The 19,848-nt window shown below is 35.2% G+C and overlaps 2 protein-coding genes across 3 annotated transcripts in view; one reads left to right on the top strand and one right to left on the bottom strand.

Moving 5' to 3' along the window:
* Positions 1–4,127: 4,127 nt before the first annotated feature.
* tpbgb (trophoblast glycoprotein b) lies at positions 4,128–6,094 on the bottom strand. The gene has a single exon (XM_056475677.1). The coding sequence runs from the start codon at positions 5,625–5,627 to the stop codon at positions 4,479–4,481; it is 1,149 nt and encodes a 382-aa protein (XP_056331652.1). The 5' UTR covers positions 5,628–6,094; the 3' UTR covers positions 4,128–4,478.
* A 2,884-nt stretch (positions 6,095–8,978) lies between these two features.
* The window catches only part of ibtk (inhibitor of Bruton agammaglobulinemia tyrosine kinase), a 60,305-nt gene continuing 49,435 nt past the window's right edge, over positions 8,979–19,848 (top strand). For both annotated transcript variants that reach the window (XM_056474841.1, XM_056474840.1), the window contains exons 1-4: positions 8,979–9,119; positions 10,526–11,381; positions 15,323–15,419; positions 19,186–19,310. In XM_056474841.1, the coding sequence (XP_056330816.1) occupies positions 11,058–11,381; positions 15,323–15,419; positions 19,186–19,310 (546 nt within the window). In that variant the 5' untranslated portion in view covers positions 8,979–9,119; positions 10,526–11,057. The remainder of the gene's footprint in view (positions 9,120–10,525; positions 11,382–15,322; positions 15,420–19,185; positions 19,311–19,848) is intronic.

Here is a 19,848-nt window from a genome sequence, read left to right as displayed (position 1 = left end):
GAAAAAGACTTAGTAAATAACTACAAAACATCTGAAACTCATTCTGAACAAACACTAGGCCAGAACATACTAGTGTGCATACAAATAAGGAGTTTCACCACATACCTTTACACGGGAAGATATTTGCCTGCAGATTAGATGGCAAGGTCAAGGACGCAATTCCCTGGTAAAACACATTCTGGTACACTGCATTCCCTGAATATTGAATGTTAACAGATGGTCAAATTTCATCACATCCATCCCTGGAGTTTGGTTCAAATGCTGCAAGACTTATTTAAATTTTTATACTGAACACACAAATCACAGTTTTTGAGGTATGATACCTCACAAATATTTTAGTATTCAAAGCTGTAAGAGAGCCGGGAGTAGTTTGGAAAAAAGTATGTGAATGAAATCAGGACCTCCTGTTTTTTTAGGAGAAAATGGTTCTGCTATACAACCCTAATTTGGTATACTGTTCCCCAAATCAACATGCAATGCGGTTTTTTAATCATGTAGTGCAACAAATTAGCAAAATGCAGCACACATTTTCAGTGACCGTTAAAAGGACATATAAATTAGATTTCAATGCCTTTGGACACCCGGAGAACTTTTGCATTCGTTTGAAATAAGATTTATTATTTTTGTAGAACTTTTATGGGACCCAACAGACACACAACGTCATGAGATGTTAATATTAAGTTAGATTTAGGTCACCAGCATATAAGGACAACGTTATTTTGACGTCTAATAATGACGTTGATATTTTGCTTATTTTTGGTTGTGTTGGACGGTGAACGAAATCCAACGTCGAGCCAACATCTTAAACCAACGTCATATTAACATCAAGTACTGACGTTTATTTGTCAGGTATGGCAACCAAAATCCAACATCTGATAGACGTCATAGTGGTACGTGTCCACACAACCTCAAGCTGTAACATCATTAGACGTTGATATCTTGTTGTATTTAGGTTGCGTTAGAAACCAAAATCAATTGCAGCATACTGTATTTACATTTACAGCACCATTCATTTTGAATAAAAGTGTAAAATATACAGTAATATTCACAATACGACTTTAAAACATACTACATAACTGTCCTACTGTAAAATACAGCTCATATTAGGTAAATATTGTGTAACTTACAAAAATTGTTAAAGTTGTGTCATTATTTGGGGATTGAAAAATTATTGAAACGTTTCCACTTCTTATCAACATGACTGGAGGAAAAGATTGTTTTATAGATGGCAAAATAATTACACTATGACAGAAGTGAAGAAAAAAAAAAAGGCTAGTCAACTTTAATGTCACGTTGACTTTACCGATATACAAGTGCAGTGTTTAAACATCCTGAAATAACAATATACTATTCGTTGAAATTATTAAATGATCAGACGGTGATCATACTGATGCATTAACATCTCACTTGTTAGTCATTTAAATGTTATGCAAGGATCCACAGGCCTATCACCAATAGATGTTTTTGAATGTCATGCAAATCTTTAAAGCTTCAGCACCTTGAGCAGGTGTAAGGTCCTGTTTTAGTGAGCTGCTCTCTAGAGGATGAAAAATACATTCAGGTACATACATTAATATATAACTATTCAAATTATTTGTTGCTCAAGTAGTCGAATGATGGGTGGAACGGTGGCTCAGTGGTTAGCACTGTCGCATTACATCAAGAAGCTGGCTGGTTCAAGTCCCAGCTGGGTCAGTTGGCATTTCTGTTTGGAGTTTGCATGTTCTCCTCGTGTTGGCGTGGGTTTCCTCCAGGTGCTCCGGTTTCCCCCACAGTTCAAAGACATGCATTACAGGTGAATTGGATTACCTAAATTGGCCATAGAGTGTGTGTGAAAGTGAGAGTGGATGGGTGTTTACCAGTACTGGGTTGCAGCTGGAAAAGGATCTGCTGCATAAAACACATGCCTGAATAGCTGGCAGTTCATTCCGCAGTAGCGACCCCTGATAAATAAGGGAATAAGCTGAAGGAAAATGAATGAATAGTTGAATGATTATTTGTCAAATTAATAAGAGTTACAAATCAGGTTTTTAAATACAAAAATATGCGATCTAAATAGCTATTGAAATTATATTGATTTGTAAAAGCATTATATATGCATATAAAAAGTGGTAAAAAAGTCTCATCAGCATCATACACACCTCTCTGAATCCCAAATCACTGGACCAGAGAGAAAAGATCTGTGCAAGACCTTTAATTCAACAGGGAATCCCCAAAAGAGTTGATTTATGTCCAGCCAACACATTTATATATATAAAAAAACAAGGTCATCATAAAAAGTGGATATTGCCATAATAGTACATCAATGAAAAAAATACATGCATGGCATTTTGAATCTTTTTTTGTGTGTGTTTTTTGCAGAAGAAATAAACTAAGCTATAAAAATAACAATAAATGCATATTAAAGAAATTTGTTCGAATGTTACGCAAGAGGATGGATTCATACTCTGTGATACAAAAAGTAGAATTTCAGAAAGACCATTTGTAGTATAAAATTAATTCTATAAAAGAATTCTAAACACATACTTAATGTTTTCGATTCATGCATCACTGGACTGGATATTACAGCAACACCTTAGCATATATGAACGGGACGCAGCGAGCATAACAGCATCGACATCTTCAGAATCCAGTTAAAGGGATAGTTCACCCAAAACTGAAAATGAACTCATATTTACTCACACTCATGTTATTTTTTAAAATCTTTATATGTTTTAGTAGGGATGCACTGATGTAGCTGCTGGTAATATAAACTGCCCAATTTTGGATTACTTTAAAGCTATTAGCAATAAAGTAAAAAAAGCAGATATGGATGATTTATTAATTACATGGAGGCAACAGCTAGTAGACAACATTTGAAGTGGATCATCAGCTTTCATCGGAGTTGTAATAATTACTAATAATAATAATAATTGTAATAATAATAATTGAACAACACCCATTTTTTTCAATTTTGAAAAACATTTTTGATTCACTTTGATATATATATATATATATATACATATAATTTTTTTTTGTATTATATTTTAACTTATGCTTTCCTTGTAATGTTAGACAGTTGAATGCATTTTAAATAGATCTAATCCATGCTCAATTAAATTAATTTATTGCAGAAAATACTACAAGACAATACTGCTTAATACTCTATGCAATTAACCAGTAATTGTACAAAATCGGCTGAAGTTTCCTAAATAATTATATATATATATATATATATTAGGCTTGTGCCGGTATTCGGTAATGCGATAAATCACGGTAATGAATATGCACGATATTGTTATCGCGGGCACTTCAAAATACCGTGAAAAATAATAGATCCGAATTTATATTCTTAGAACGCGCCTTAGCTTATTTTCCATCAACCGCTTGAAGAAACACTGCGTATATGCTGCGCAGAACTGATGCACACTCTGATGTAAACAATCCCCACATGTAGAAGCACTGTGTGCACGCAGTGCGCGCCGCCGCTGCCACCGCACTATAATCCTCACACGAAGAAGAAGCATGGCGGGAGGAACGCTGCCGACAATTTATCCCCCTTCAGCTTATTTTCCATCAACCGCTTGAAGAAACACTGCGTATATGCTGCGCAGAACTGATGCGCACTCTGATGTAAACAATCCCCACATGTAGAAGCACTGTATGCACGCAGTGTGCGCCGCTGCTGCCATCGCACTATAATCCTCCACGAAGAAGGAGCATGGTGGAAAGAGAAACTCTGCCGACAATTTAGTCCCCTTCAAAAAAAAAAAGTCAGAGGTTTGGAAATATTTTGGGTTCCAAAAAAATCCAGAGGGATTGCTGATCGAAGACGGTTTCCCTTTGCACATTCACTTTGATATAATTGCTCAAGTTTACTTTTATATTGTGTATTGTTTTATTTATATTTATTTGTATTTAAATGTTTGAAGTACTTTTAGTTAATTAAAAAGTTATTAAAGTTACTAAGTTGACGAAACTGAAGTTTTTTGTGTTTTTTTACCTGTTTCGCTAGTAAAATTACAATATCGATAATACCGTATACCGTGATAAAAGCTCAATCAATTAATCGCAGCATGAAAATGTGATACCGGCACATGCCTAATATATATATATATATATATATATATATATATATATATATATATATATATATATATATATCAGTATTGTGTTAATCCTATTAGAGCATCCTATTGAGTTTCTCCGTTCTCTTAAACACAAAATATTTAGAAAAATTTGGAAACTTGAAGCCACTTACATCCATAGTATGAAAAAAAATTCAATGGAATTCAATGGCAACATTCTTCAAAATATCTTATTTTGTGTTCAACAGAATAAAGAAGCTCAAATAGGCTTGGAACAAGCAGAGAATGAGTAAATAGCAGAATTGTGGGTGAACTATCCTTTTAACATTCAGTCTGACCGAAAAAGACTGCATGTCACAGCAAACCTCTACACTTATAAGTCATGCAAAGCTTCATCGAGGATGGTCTTGGTCACACATCGGAGTTAAGACTGAGGTTGGCTAGCCGCGGGTCTGAGTTGATCTCGTATCTGTAATGGTATCCCTCCATATGATCTCTGCATGCGTCACGGATATTGTACATCCATCTCTTGATCCCTTTCCTGTTAAGGTAAAGGACCAGAAGGAAGATTACCCCAATGAGGGCAAGAACAAGCCCCAAAAACACATAGGAGGGCTCCAGAACACGATTCAACTCATCCATATTGTTGCTCCAGCATGGGAGCTGTGAGTGCTCCAGGTGTACGAGTTGGGTATGCTTAAGTTCGTTGGGACTAGCACAGGTCAGATTCAATCTGTCCATCACAAAGTCGTGTTGCTCCAACCAAATCAGCATTTCCTCAATGTCACAATCACAGCGCCAAGGGTTTCCTGCAAGTCTGACTCGCAAATTAGGGATTGAACTGAGCTCTGATAGAGTCTCGTTGGGCAGAGCTTTAAATGCATTGTCTCGCAAATCCAACTCTTTCAGCGCTCGATTCTGAAATGTAACATTCCTGATGGAAACAAGGGAGTTGTTCCTCAAATCCAAAAGAGACAGCTCTGATAAACCTGTGAAAATGCCCTCAGGTAGGAACACCAAGTCATTGTTGGACAAATCAAGACGTGAAACTTTAGGAAGGCTGTGTCTGAAGAGATCAGCGAACACACCAATGTAGGAGTGATTGAATAAGCATTTGCTGAAGTTAAGAACTTCAATTGTGTTGTCCCGATGTAAAGCCTCAATGCTGAACTGTGAAATCCTGTTGTCGCTCAGGTCAAGCAAGCGCAGGCTTGGCAAATTTTGAAACGCCATGGAGTCTAATTCCTTCAGTTGGCTTCCAGAGATATAAAGGTGCGTTAAATGCACCAGAGGTCTGGGGAAAGATGCACTGTTCAGATTCGATATGTTGTTTCCATTGAGATTGAGTGTGGTGGTGTTTTCTGGAAGTGGGTGTGGGACGGATGTCAAGTTTTGGCTTTCGCAGTTCACTACAGTGCTTTCACACAAACACAGGGCAGGACATGTAGATAAAGATGAACAGGAAGACGTCAGGAAGAGTAAAAGGCAGAGAGTCAGGTTACACATGCTCCTTTGTTTTGTCTGAAGTTGAAGCAAACGCAATAATCCAACATTCGACATTTTGACGCGACAGAAACCAAACGGCGGGAAAATAAAGTTCTCTTCAGAGATGAAAGGAACGAGCTCACGAGACTGTAAAATCACACATAGTTCTTAGTTTCTTCCTTCGTGGTCTATTATAACTCCTTAGTTGCCTTGCAACTTAGTCGAAAGTCGAAAACATGTAACGAGCTTTTATAATATGCTGGTCAAAATCGCACTTTCATATCGTAACTTCTTAATGGAGTCCTTCTGACAACAAATATTTCTCTTCACGAGTTTCTTCAGAAGTAGTGCACAATCCTCCCGCCCACTCCTGTACAAAAAAACGGCTTGTTATTAAAGTTGTTGGTGTGCTAAAGAGAAACGGCGGATCTGCGAAGCTGTAAAGGTGTTTTTCTCCGAGTTTTTGTGTTGTAATGTTGGCGGCTTTTCACCTCCGTGTCCAGCTGCGTCTGCTTGCGTCGCTCGCCGTGAATGATTCTCCCCCGCCGCTCCCTGAATCCAAGCTGAGCACCGCTCACTGGACTGTGCCATTACAGGCGCACAGGGGGAGTCCAGGACCACACACACTTCATACCACAGCAGGTTTTCAAAGTGGTACGTTCTTTTTTGTCGAGATGAATGCACATATAAATAAAACATTTCATCGTCCGTGTTAAAATCTGATTTAAATAAGTCTAAAAAACATATGTTTCTGTATTTTTCTGGTAGTGATCATGCTCTCGATCTTTTTGTTAACTTTTTGTGTTACATTGTAAGTTTTTAATAAACAAGTTCCTGAACACAATACCTAGACTTTATATTTCCTTTGCTGAAATTTCCTTTATTAATGCATCTCTTAACTTATGGATAATAATAATAATAATAATAATAATAATAATAATAATAATAATAATAATAATAATAATAATAATAATAGTAATAATAATAATAATAATAATAATAATTTCCCAAAACTGGGTTGCACCTTGAAGGGCACCCGCTTTGTAAAACATATGCTGGATAAGTTGGCGGTTCATTCTGCTATGGTGACCCCTGATGAATGAAAGGACTAAGCCAAATGAAAATGAATGAATGAATGAATAATAATAATAATAATAATAATAATAAGTTTTTTTAACGCGCAGAATCATTTTCTTAATGATGAATGCTTTGTAAAGATCTCTCTCTCTCTCTCTCTCTCTCTCTCTCTCTCTCTCTCTCTCTCTCTCTCTCTCTCTCTCTCTCTCTCTCTCTCTCTCTCTCTCTCTCTCTCTCTCTCTATCTGTCTTTCCTAACTTGTGTTATTGTATTTTCTCTTCAATGCAGTTGTGTTATTTCTATTGTATTCAATACAAAGTCAAATAAAAAACTTAACATATAGGCCTATAATTTTCAATTGAACATTTTTCTTTATATGTTAAAGTTCTGTAGGCCATTTATGTTCATGTGTTTAATTCGCAAATAAGAAAATATTGTTTTGTATGTTTTTATGATTAGAAATTATTGCTGATTTTCTTATTTGCGAATTAAACACATGAATATAAATGGCCTACAGAACTTTAACATATAAAGAAAAATGTTCAATTGAAAATTATAGGCCTATATGTTAAGTTTTTTATTTGACTTTGTATTGAATACAAGAGAAATAACACAACTGCATTGAAGAGAAAAGTTTGGTAGTTTAATTGTTGAGACATTTGATAAACACGGTAAATGTCAAATAGAAATTAAACAGAAATTAAACAATATTTTGTATTGTTGAAAAGTTTGAAAAATTAAATGATGAAAACATACTAAAATAAAGTTCACAGTTCTTTATGCTGGTGAAGTATTATATATGGAATTTCATGAGTAAAACATATGCCAGAATAATTGGCAGTTCATTCTGCTGTGGGGAGTAAGTGAGTATAAGCTAAATACATGTAAAACAAATAATAAATAAATTACAGTTTATATAATACATGTTTACTTATTAATAAAATATATATATATACATGGGATGCACGGTGGCATAGTGGGTAGCACAATCGCCTCACAGCAAGAAGGTTGCTGGATTGAGCCCCAGCTGGTTCAGTTGCTGTTTCTGTGAGGAGTTTGCATGTTCTCCCCGTGTTGGCATGGGTTTCCTCCGGGTGCTCTGGTTTTCCCCACAAGTCCAAAGACATGCGCTATAGGGGAATTGGGTAAGCTAAAAATTGTCCGTAGTGTAAGTGTGTGAATGAGAGTATATGGGTGTTTACCACTGATGGGTTGCAGCTGGAAGGGCATCCGCTGCGTAAAACATATGCAATCGACTAGTAATAGTACAAAATCAGCTGAATTTTATAAATAATTATATATATCAGTATTGTGTTAATCCTATCAGTGCATCCTAATGAGTTTCTCCGTTCTCTTGACCACAAAATATTTAGAAAAAATTTGGAAACTTGAAGCCACTTACATCCATAGTATGAAGAATAAAAGGACTAAGCCGAAAATAAAATGAATGAATATATATATATATATATATATATATATATATATATATATATATATATATATATATATATATATATATATATATATATATGTAATAAATAAATAATAAAAGTGTAATAATAAATATGATTAAATAATTAAACTTTTATATTTAATTTTAACATATTTTTATTGAATTAATATTTTGGATAACCTATTTATATAATCTGATTACATTTTTTTTTTTATTAATTATGATATATAATCCCTTGATTATTTTATTCTAATAATTCAAGTGTTTTTGTTTATCATTTTGTTATTTTAATGTGTTTGTTTTCTTATATGCTATATAATAATACTGCTCACTTTTTTAATCATATTTATTTCACATTGCTTTAATACTTTTTCTCCAAACATTTCTACTGGTGCCTAGCAGTACTTTGGCCAACTGGGGTTCCTCGGATGGACCCCAGTTTGAAAACCTCTGAATTAAAACAATAGAAAGACCTTTGATTGGCCCTTATAAACATACAAATGTTTTTCTTATGCTTGTATGCAAACTATGCCTGCATGTTTGTATTGTGGTATTGTCATGTTCTTAAATGAAAGGTATGCCCCGTAAGCCCCGCCCTCATGCTACTGACGCAAGAGACGGGACTCCCTTGCCAACTCTTTATGTCATACAACTAGCATACAACGGAGTCTGTCAAGTAAACAACTTAATGTATATCACAAATAACGTGAGCTCCTCCATTAAAATAAGCCGTATGCTTGTGTCGCAAGCGCAAGATACGGTTTTAAAGTATTTTCCTTGCTGAACCGTCCAACGTAAAATGACAATACACCCTGCAAGTACAGCAGTCCAATAAAATTTCAGGATAAATGTTGTACAGGCCAATCAGAATTCGTTTTACTCTTGCGTGCCTCAAATAGCTCTTACTTAACCGTCTAACTCTGCGGCAACATATTTAACGTTATTGCAAAACACAAATATTCCGTTTAAAGATGTTTTACTGGATTTGCCGTAAAGAGGCAAACACAAACAAGGCATTTTCTTTCATCTAGCATCAGGTGAGTAAGCGATAGCAGCAATTTAGCAGTAATTTAGCACATATGGTTTATACAACGATGATGAATCACTCAGATCGCAGACTTCATGGCCGATTTAACCTTTTATTGTGTGAAATACTCGATCAGTTCGTGTTTTAGAAGATTATGTGTTTTCCCAGGGTAGATCACAGTGTTTGTTGTTGGTTTGTATTATTGTTGTCCCAGAATGACGTCGAGAGAGTCCGAAATTAGCATTTTCCAAATGTTTAACGGTTAAATCATATAAAGATAATGCTGAAGTGTGCATTCAGGATCTCATAATTAATGCGCATTAATATCCGAATGCTGTAAAACCAAAGATGAAGCCATATTTAGCTGATGGAGGAGGTATTTGGTAGGTGTCAAACTACCTCTGCTCTTTCACACTTGACAATGATCTCTGTGTTTTTAGCTGTTAGCTATGTTAGCCATTTCTATTAATAGTTTTGGTAACACTTTAGGTCACAATTCATGCTATTAACTACTGGCTTATTACCTGCCTATTATTAAGACATTAACTGTTTTTTATTAGTTATAAAGCATGATCTTATTCTGCATTCATAATCCTACCCAAAGCCTAAACACAACATCTACCTTACTAACTATTAATAACCAGTTAAATAGTAGTTTATTAAGCTAGTAGTGTTAGTTAATGGTTTGTTAATACTGTAAATTGTGACCTAAACTAAAGCGTTACTATAGTTTTTTTAATGAGACGTTTATGTAACGTTATATTGATGTTGCATTACACCTCACCACAAAATTGTATTATTCTTGCTATAATGTTTTTAAAATTGAGGTAAAGTTAGAATTATATACGCACATTAGAAATTTCTCCATAATGATATCATTTCGGAAAAGTATCCTTTGCAAATTTTAAATAGGGAAATCATATTGGCAGCCGATGACTATCAAAGTACAACGTTGTTCGCAGACCATTAAACAGTGCTAATGTTGTTTTGAAGTCATACTTAAATGTGATTTCAGACCCAAAATTCAAATTAGCGTGGTAAACGATACAGGGAATGTTAAAATTAACGAATGTGCGAATATTAAACCAACTTTACCTCAACGTCAAACTACCTTTGCTCTTTTACACTTGACAATGGTGGCTGTGTTTTAGCTGTCAGCTGTGTGTGCTTTTTAATACCTTTTCCATTAAAAGTTGCTCATTTTTTATGTAACGTTATATGGAGGTTGCATTACACCTAACTCCGAAATTGTATTATTCTTGCCATATTTTTTTGTCATTTGAGGTAAAGTTGGTTTTCTATTCCCACATTAGGACTTTCACCTTGATAATGTATTTTCAGAATAGTATTCTTTGCAAATTCTAAATAGGAAAATCATTGTTGTTGATGACTAATCTTAGTTTTCTTTCTTTTTAGGGACCTTTTGCAATTATGGAGGCCTAAATGGTGAATAGATTTGGGGGGAAGGAGTCTTTCCCCTCAAAGTTGGTGGACTATTTGAATGGACTATAAAGAACCGAAGGATTTGCCTTTTGTAAAATACAACACGCATTAGAAGTTAACTTATTTTTGAGTCAACTGGAATATATTTATAAGATTTTGTACAGAATTTTAGTTTTTTTGTATTTTCTTTAATACTGATGATAGTTCCAAATGTGTTGTGGAATGCGTGGCTGATATGGTGGACTGAGATGAGCTAGATCTTCAGTCTGGGGTCGCTAGGGTGCCGTGGAACCTCAACACAAGCACAATTCTAGCGCCCCAAATCCACCAATCCATAACGCATTCAATTTTTTTTTTTTTTATTGTTTCTATTATTTTAAATTTCTTTCCATTGTAGTCGTTTTGAGAAAATAAATGCTTGGTAAGTCTGAGAAATTTAAACATTAAGCAAATATTGTGAGGGGTTTGGGTTATATTTTGGGTTCTAGTTTAGTGGGAAGCAAAAATGAATCTGGGGACTCCAGACTGCACACCGAAGTGCCGTTCTGAAAGGCACGCGGATGAAGTGATCTCCGCTTTGACCAGCGGTTCAGAGGCCTGTCTGCGGGCCTTCCTGTCTCTCCACTGTCACAATTCGGCTACTCTGCGGGATGAGTTCGGACGCACAGCTCTCCACCTTGCAGCCTCCATGGGAAAGCGGGAACTGCTTCAGTGGCTTTTGGACTGTAAACATGCTGACCTGTTGGCGAAGGACAAGGAGTCTGGCTGGACTGCACTGCATCGCAGCGCATTCTACGGGCAAATTCACTGCCTCATAACACTCATCAAGGTGAGAATAGAGTCAAGCCTTTCACTGACTGATGTCGATACAGTATAGACCACTTCAATGTGGCGATTGTCACTGGCCCATGAACGTTTCCTGTTTGTTGTCAAACTATTTCATAACCGTAACGAGGCAATTCAATCATATCTAAATGTTAAAACAGCTGCCATAACATTATTGATCAATATGTGGATCTTTTTGGATTTTCTGAAGCTATAGATATTACAAATGTAAAACAGGAAATAGGTTAGGACCATTGTTATTGTTTACATACCTCAAAATGGTCTCAAAATGATTTAATGCAGATATATATTAGAGCAGTGTTCCTCGACCCTGTTCCTGAAGGCACACCAACAGTAAATATTTTTTATGTCTCCCTTATCTGACCCATTAACTTCAAGTTTTGGAGTCTCTTCTAATGTTCTGATGAGTTGATTCAGGTGTGTTTGATTAGGGAGAGGATGAATTTGTACTGTTGATGTGCCTTTAGGAACAGGGTTGGGGTGATATTTCATATCACTGTTAAATCAGTAAGCAAGATCAAGAGAATATCAAGAACTTGTTTCTTTAACAATCATTCATCTTCACTGCCTGATTGACATATGATACAGTATAAAGTGGGTCTCAGACTGGACACGTAGCACTGCATTAAATTTCATTGTTCTGCACCATATCTTATATGGAAAGGCATTTTATCACAGTGTTTAGTGGAGTTTCTGCAGTCACCTACTGCTCCTTTCTGATTACTGATGAACAACTAGATAAATGCTCGAGTCTATTTAACTGATTATATTTTAGTTATATTTAAACATCGATTTTGTAAAAGGAACCTTATTAAATTGAAAGTAGTCACAAACCTTTCGGTTAATGTGAGTTAGGTTTATTGGTGGCTGAAAAACACTAGCTGTGCAATATGCATTTAATAATAATAATAATAATAATAATAATAATAATAATAATAATAATAATAATTATAATAATAATACTTATGCAAGAAACATCTCATGGATGCACTGGGACACATCCTTAGTGATGTATCCTTACTCTGACCACTCTGCCACCTCCACTGCTTTATATTATTGCATGTATTATTATTACATATATATAGGTCCAGACGGAATCTGCGGACATTTTTTGCAGAATTATTTTAGTAGTATCATAATAAAACCTAATAAATAAAATAAAAAGTAATATCTTTTTAACTTGTATTTAATATTTATAATGCAAATCCAATTAGATTCACTTTATTTGGTAAACAAAGCAAATCTCTCATATAATATATCTATTAAAAGACAGAAAATATTACTTTACAAACTATATTGTAAACAAATCATATAATTATTTTCATATTAGTCATTAATATAACTGAAATTAATTTAAAAACTGAATTATCACCAAAAAAAAAGTGAAGCCAAATACCTCGGGGTGAACCCACATAAAATAATAAACAAAAATACACTAACTAAACACCCAAATGAAACTCACTACACCTAATAAAATAATAGAAATAAAAATACAAAATCTACACCTATCTCCCTGACTAACAAAAACACAGGTGAAAATATTTACAAAAAAGAAAAGTGGCGTCCAACCCCTACTGCCTCTTACCGTGTATATATTTACAATAATTACAATCAACAAACACACAAACCAAAACAAAAATAATAGGAAGGGGAAACACGGATGGGTATACAACAAAGTCAACACTAGCACAACAGCACGAGAAATACAATCAACGAAAAACAACTCAACAACCAGAATAACTTTTGCACAACTTCAATAACACGCCAACAAAACTCGCTCTCCTCCCTACGCCCGTTGATGTCTTTTTAAAGGTCGCCCTGGAATACTTCCTCCAATCCCAGGGCACGTCGTCTACGTAATTAGGGCGGGGCCTGCAGGTGGAAAGAGGGAGAGAGAGAGAAACAAACACACACACAAACAAACACACCTGCCAACGCAACAATATGAATTTACACAAGTAAAGAAACAGAATCAATGATAGGTTAAAGATCTACGGAATTCTGCGCGTGCAGATTTCTTGTGGGTCTACATGTATATTACCCATTGTCCTGATTTTATTTAAATTACCTGAATATGTTCCAAAATAAATGAAACACACTTAAGGCCTTAAGTTTTGTAAGGCCTTTAAAGTTTTGTATCTAAAAATGAATAAACAACAAATAAAATTTCCAGCTTTATGCAGTTTTAGAAAAAAAAACTACAGATTTGTTTGCTTAACTTATTGCGATTTTTTTTTTTTTTTTTTTTTTTTTTTTTTTTTTTTTTTTTTTTTTTTTTTTTTTTTTTTTTTTTTATTTATTATTTTTATTTATTTATTAATTTTTTTATTTATTTTTTTTTATTTTTTAAATTATTTAAATTTATTCATTTTAATAAATTTTTTAATAATTTTTTAAAAATTATTATTTTTTTCAGCAGGTTGTTAAACAGCACTGATTTGTCATTGTGTTCATGTGCTCAACAAAAATGATTGTGATTGGCCATAAGGGTCATCAGTTAATCAAACTCACTGCTGTTTACTGAATCTAACAATAGACACAAGAACACTTTAGCATTTTAAAGCTGTAATTCATCAGGGGATTGCTCATATGTCAGCTTATAGACAAACCAGTTGATCGACGTGACTTTAAAATGCTCCAGTGTCCCTGTATCTGTGTTTACACTTAGTAAACAGTGGTGAAATGGATGTTTTTAAAATGTCAGTATCGGTTGGTACCAAAATCCAGTATCGTGACAACACTATTAGATAAAATAAATCAGTTATTAGAAGTATATATGGTCTGTATTGCAACCTCTTTTTTTTTTTGTTGCAATGACGTTAATTGTCATTGACACTAATTGTAAACAATCAACAGTTTTGATGATAATAAAATTTTGAAACCATATTACTAACCATCAGAAAATTGACAGTGGTTTACCTTAAACCACTAATATACATTTAAAGTCATTTAATTAAGTTAAATGACATGAGCACACAAATACTAATTTAAATCGCAGTTGGTTTTGTTGCTGTTACAGGTTGAGAAATTGGATGCTTCACCTTTTAAAGGTCCTGTGAAGTGCTTTGAAATCTGCATTTTTTTATTCGATGTTTGACAATCTCAAATGAAAAACGAAGAGAGGGCGGGACATAGAGTAGCTCCTCCCCTAAAAAAACAGCCATTAACAGCTCTGCCCGAGATTTGATTGGTCAAGACTGAAGTATAAGGTGTAAAACGTTGATCCATTTAGGCGACAATCTACAAGTTACATGTTAATATCATTTTATATCTTCTAAACGCAAATTTTGTGATTGTTTTGTGCTACACTAGTTATAGATATACTGAAAGACTAACGTACTGATACTAACATCTAAATAACGTTTTTAAAATTTCGTTAGACCTTTAAAACCAATTACAAAAATGTTCATTTTCAAAGCTGGTGGATTTTTGGAAGTTTTACTTCTCACGTATGTGGCATGAAAGTCATAATGAAAATGAACTTGACTCTCTACTGTCATGCATATCTGAATGAAAAGATCTAAAATGCAGGTTGGGAATTGATTTTGTTCATGGAGTATGGGCACAATGAGTAAATAATGTTAATTGGCCTCCATGCTGATATATTTGAGAGCTACTGCAGGTTTTGAAACGCATTGGACTGTGGAACGGGAATCACCAGGGCTGCTTTATATTCTCCATCCATTCCATTGGTTTATTGGCTTGCATGGTTGTCTTCGATTCAGATGTGTTTGGGACATACTTTAGATTGTAAAATGGCTTCTGTTCTAAATTTATTTGTTTAAAATCATTACATTTTAATGCATTAAGTGTCATTTTATAACTTTATATACTATTATTCAAACCACTACTAATATGTCAACAAGCAATATTTAGTCTTTTTAAATATAATCAAATGTATTGCATTATATCTTTGTGTTCCAGCGTGGAGGATCGCTGTCCATGCAGGATAAGGAGGGTCTTTCTGCCCTGGACCTGACCATGAAGGACCGTCCAGCGCATGTTGTGTATCGAAACACTGGTAATTAAATTGGTTCCATTTCCTCACTACTGTTCGTTTTACTGTACCAACTCTGATTTATAATACTGTTCTCTTTAAAATATATATATTTTTTCTCGATCATTCTTTCTCTTCCATATTAGTGTCATAGAAAACTTTTGAGAACTCTCTATTGTTTTCATGCAGTAAAAGCGTGGTAACACTTTACATTAAGGTTAATGCATTAGTTAACTTGGATTAACATCTGTTAACGATTACTTAATCTATATTTATGTTAACTAAACATATATTAGTGTGTTATTTAAAATATATATGTGTTAAAATGAGCTAATGGTGAGCAATGACTTCATCAGGATTGCATAATATTAGTTAAAGGGGACCTATTATGCAAAAATAATTTTTATAAGGGGTTTAAACATAGCTATGTGGCAATAATGTGTGAATATAGCCAGCCCATAAGGTTAAAAATGTAATAATTCTATTTTTTATAATCACACTTGATAAAAACAGTCTGCAGAAACACTCTGATTGACGTTCTCTCTTTGTATGTGTCATCAGAGGGGGAAAGGCCCGCCCATCAATGATGGTTTCGCCCTCATTAGCATTGACAGCCCTGAGTGAGAAACAGCCGCTACTGCTATGGTGGCACATAGACATTTGTAGCTCCACACTTTTCTAAAAAGAGGGCTGGAAATACAATCTCATTTAAATTTACAAGCGACAGTCACCAAAATTGGCACAATTAGGATCAAAGCCTAAAAGGGTCAGTTTTAGAGTTATATAACATTATTTGTGGGGTATTTTGAGCTGAGACTTCGTATACACACTCTAGAGACGTCAGAGATTTATATTGCAGCTTGTGAAAAGGAGACTAATGTTAACTAAGTCATATCTTTAGGTTGTGTTAATGCTTAAGAAACATGACCTAAAAATAAACACCTTTACTAGATAATATTAAATATGTCATGTTAATGTAAACTTATAAATATGGTACATGACAGTTTGTTAACACAGAGGAAAAAGGGGAAAAATTGTCCAGTTGTGAGACATGCTAGAAATAATGCTTTGGTTTTAGAAATGTAAAATTATGGTATGTTTCTTGATACACCAAATTTTGGTAACTATTTGTTTAAGTATTTGGTAGTCTTTCAGTACTCTTGTACATTTCTTATTTAGTGGAAAACAACAGCATGCAAATAAAAAAAATATATACAAAATATTTTCCCTAAAATCAATACTAGTCACAAACATCAGATTCCTATACACTTATCAGTATTTCAAAGCAAGCAACAAACAGTGCGTACTGTATTGGCTCGTTTCCACTGACTGGTACAGTACGGTATGGTTCGGTTTGGTACGGGTCACCTTTATCAGGCTTGCGTTTCCACTAACAAGGGTACCCTTTTGGTGGGCGTGGTGTATGACAGAAAGTTTCAGTCGACATCATTCTCGCTCGAGGAAATGTCTACAATAAAGCTGTACAGGTCGCTCGCATATCATATGAGAAGCTCTTCTCACAAAACAGATGCTTTACACACATAAATACTTGTGTAGAAATGTTTATTACTAACTTTTCTATGAACATGAGTTGATTATAACTGCAGATCAAAGACCGTGTGAAACAGCCTACTGTAACGTCTGTAATTATATAAAATAAATAAATAAATGAACATTATATAAACACATACAGCCCCTTACAGTCTCCGATATGTTCCCAACTACAGAAGAACTACATATAGCAGACATTTCGTCAGTATTTAGGTTCAAAACAACACAAATTATAGACCACAGTCAGTAAAAACCTCTTATCTGTGTATGTAATCTTCAGCAGCACATGTAGCCTCTGTTAGACAGTAATTCCGTCATTCCTGGTTCATATTAGTCCAAAAGGTGAAGATACTAAGTTAGTTTTACAAGGCATTTTGTTCATGTTTGCTGAAAATGTGCTCCTTTTTTTCCGGCTTCTCCTTTGTTTCTTCACGCTTCACTCTCGCGTTTGTCAGTGTCTGACAGGATCGGGTTTCAAAAGCACGTCAATAATCAAGCGCAGGTTATTATCATCGGCTCAAGATGTTTGTTATTTCAGATATAATGTTAGACGCGCGCGAGCGCAAGGAAGAAAGCGAAACCGCTCGCGCCTCAGACTGGCTCGTAAAAAAACTACGCGGCACAGGGTAAATCTGCTCTTCTTCTTGGATTTGTGGCTGTTTATCAAGACAAGGACAAGGTTTGTTTGAGCCCAGATTGATCATGGCTCGTTATTAAATGTATTTATAATTCCGCTATAATCTCTCGCTGTGTATTTCAAACATGCCGGTTTTTTTTGTTTTCATTCTGGCTTGTTGCATAAGCGAATGACGTATCTCTGTAAACCAATAGCGTTCAGCTGCGCGTGTGGCTCCGCCTTTTGGTACCCTTTCTCGTGTTTGGTACCCTTTCGAAAGGGTGCCGAAAAAGTGGTACGGTACGGTTCGGTACGCTTTTTGACAGTGGAAACGGCCATAAAAGTGTACCAAACCGAACCGTACCGTACCACTCAGTGGAAATGAGCCATATATACACTGTAATACAGTTGTTCCTTGTTATTCGCGGGAATTGCGTTCTAAAGACAACTCGCGAAATCTGCGAAGTAGTCAGCTTTATTCACAATTATTTTAGATGTTTTAAGGCTGTAAAACCCGTCACTATACACACTTCATACACTTTTTTTCAGACAGGCATTAACATTTTCACACTCTTCTCTTGTTTAAACGCTCTCAAAGTTCAAACTTTCATAGAAAAATAAGTCCGGAATTATAGAATGAAACCAAAGATCAAAAAGTCGTCAGACGCAAACATTCATCTCTGTCGGCAAAAGGTTCGTAAAGCTTTTTAGCTTTTGTGCAGATAATATTGGCATCCAGCATAATGTTCTTTATCCTGCAGTCACCGATCCACAAAACTAAAGCAGACTCCATCCTCAAGGGGGTCGTGCAGCGGATGTGCCGCTCACATGACAGTTGGAAGTAACGCACATCGGAGGCGCACATTTGCATGTTATTAAAAATGAAATTATTCAGATGACGCTCTGTGGCACGGGAGAAATATGAACCGTGTCTTGAGTCGTAGCTGGGCACTGCAGACAGCCACCTGCTTGCGGCGCAGGTGTTCATACCTTGATATAAACCTATGTTTAAAATACTAAAGTGCGTGGTGTTGCGTGGCGCAACTCATCCAGTGCGTCACCCCCTTTACAATGGTCTTACTTTGGACAGTTACAACCCTTTTTGCATCCTTGTTGGAACTCGCACTGCTAGCGATCTGCGATTTACGTTAATTTGGCAAGCTGAACACATTCTGTACTGTACAGGAGACACGGATGAGATTGATTGACAATGGTCTACAGCCAATCAGGACGCAGAACACAATGCTCTGTAAAAAAATAAAATAAAAATAAGCATGTAAAATTTCACAAAACAAATCCGCAAAGCTGCGAGGCTGCGAAAGCTGAACCACGTTATAGCGAGGGATCACTGAACTACCAAAAAAAGCATGATAACCTCCTTTCTCATATTAAAATCTCAGTTTTCTAGACATTCATTCATGTTTTCTGAGTTGCTTAAATATTGTAAACCTGAAGAATGATGAAGACCCGAATAGTGTATATACCAGATTTTAAAAGCTTAAAGGTGCTATAAATTGGGCTTCAAATGAAGTGGAGGCTTGCACCCAGAAACAAATGGTAGATGAACAAATGGATCATAGTTAGGCTTTATTAACCTCAGGCCTTTGTCTGATCTCATCCCAGACCCTACTGAGGTGTACACTTGGGGGAACAACACCAATTTCAGCTTGGGACATGGAAACCAGGAGAGCAGACAACATCCTGAGATCGTGGATCTGTTTTCAAGATCTGGAATCTATGTGAAGCAGGTAAATGTTAAGGTTTATATAGTGTCTTTATTATATTATATATATATTATATAGTGTCATTATTATATTATGTTGAATGTTCATTATGTTTTCCAAAAAGGAGTTTTTTCTCAAGCTTAATTTTAAAGTAATATGTGGTTAAACTATGAGGGTCAAAAACTAAAATCTATTTCTTTTTTACATTTTTAAAGTAACAACAAAATAATCAATAATTATTATTATTATTAATAATGGTTTTAAAGTGTTCAGTTAATCAGTGTTTTGATTTTAGGTCATATTGTCCAGTCCTATTCCTTACTGGAGTTGAGGCATTTGTAAGAGCTCAACAGTGCTAACTGATGTAGGATAATACCTCCCTTTGGAGTGAACTTTGTAACTTGGCAGATCTTTCTCATGCTCAGCAACAGCGCATTAAATTAAGTTGCTCATTCAGGTTGACGTTTCATTTAGTTTAATATCCATTTTGCCATCAGAAGTTTTCAACAGTGGTAATATGGACACTTTTAAACTTCTAGTCCTACAAACAAAACCCAGGAGA

Source organism: Danio aesculapii, chromosome 16 (genome assembly GCF_903798145.1).
Source record: "Danio aesculapii chromosome 16, fDanAes4.1, whole genome shotgun sequence".
In the NCBI taxonomy this organism is placed as follows: Eukaryota; Metazoa; Chordata; class Actinopteri; order Cypriniformes; family Danionidae; genus Danio; species Danio aesculapii.
This window is presented reverse-complemented; position numbering and strand designations above follow the sequence as displayed.

Bases quoted from the DNA above. Each gene is read 5' to 3' on its own strand.
- tpbgb (XM_056475677.1), bottom strand. From the start codon at position 5,627: ATGTCGAATGTTGGATTATTGCGTTTGCTTCAACTTCAGACAAAACAA.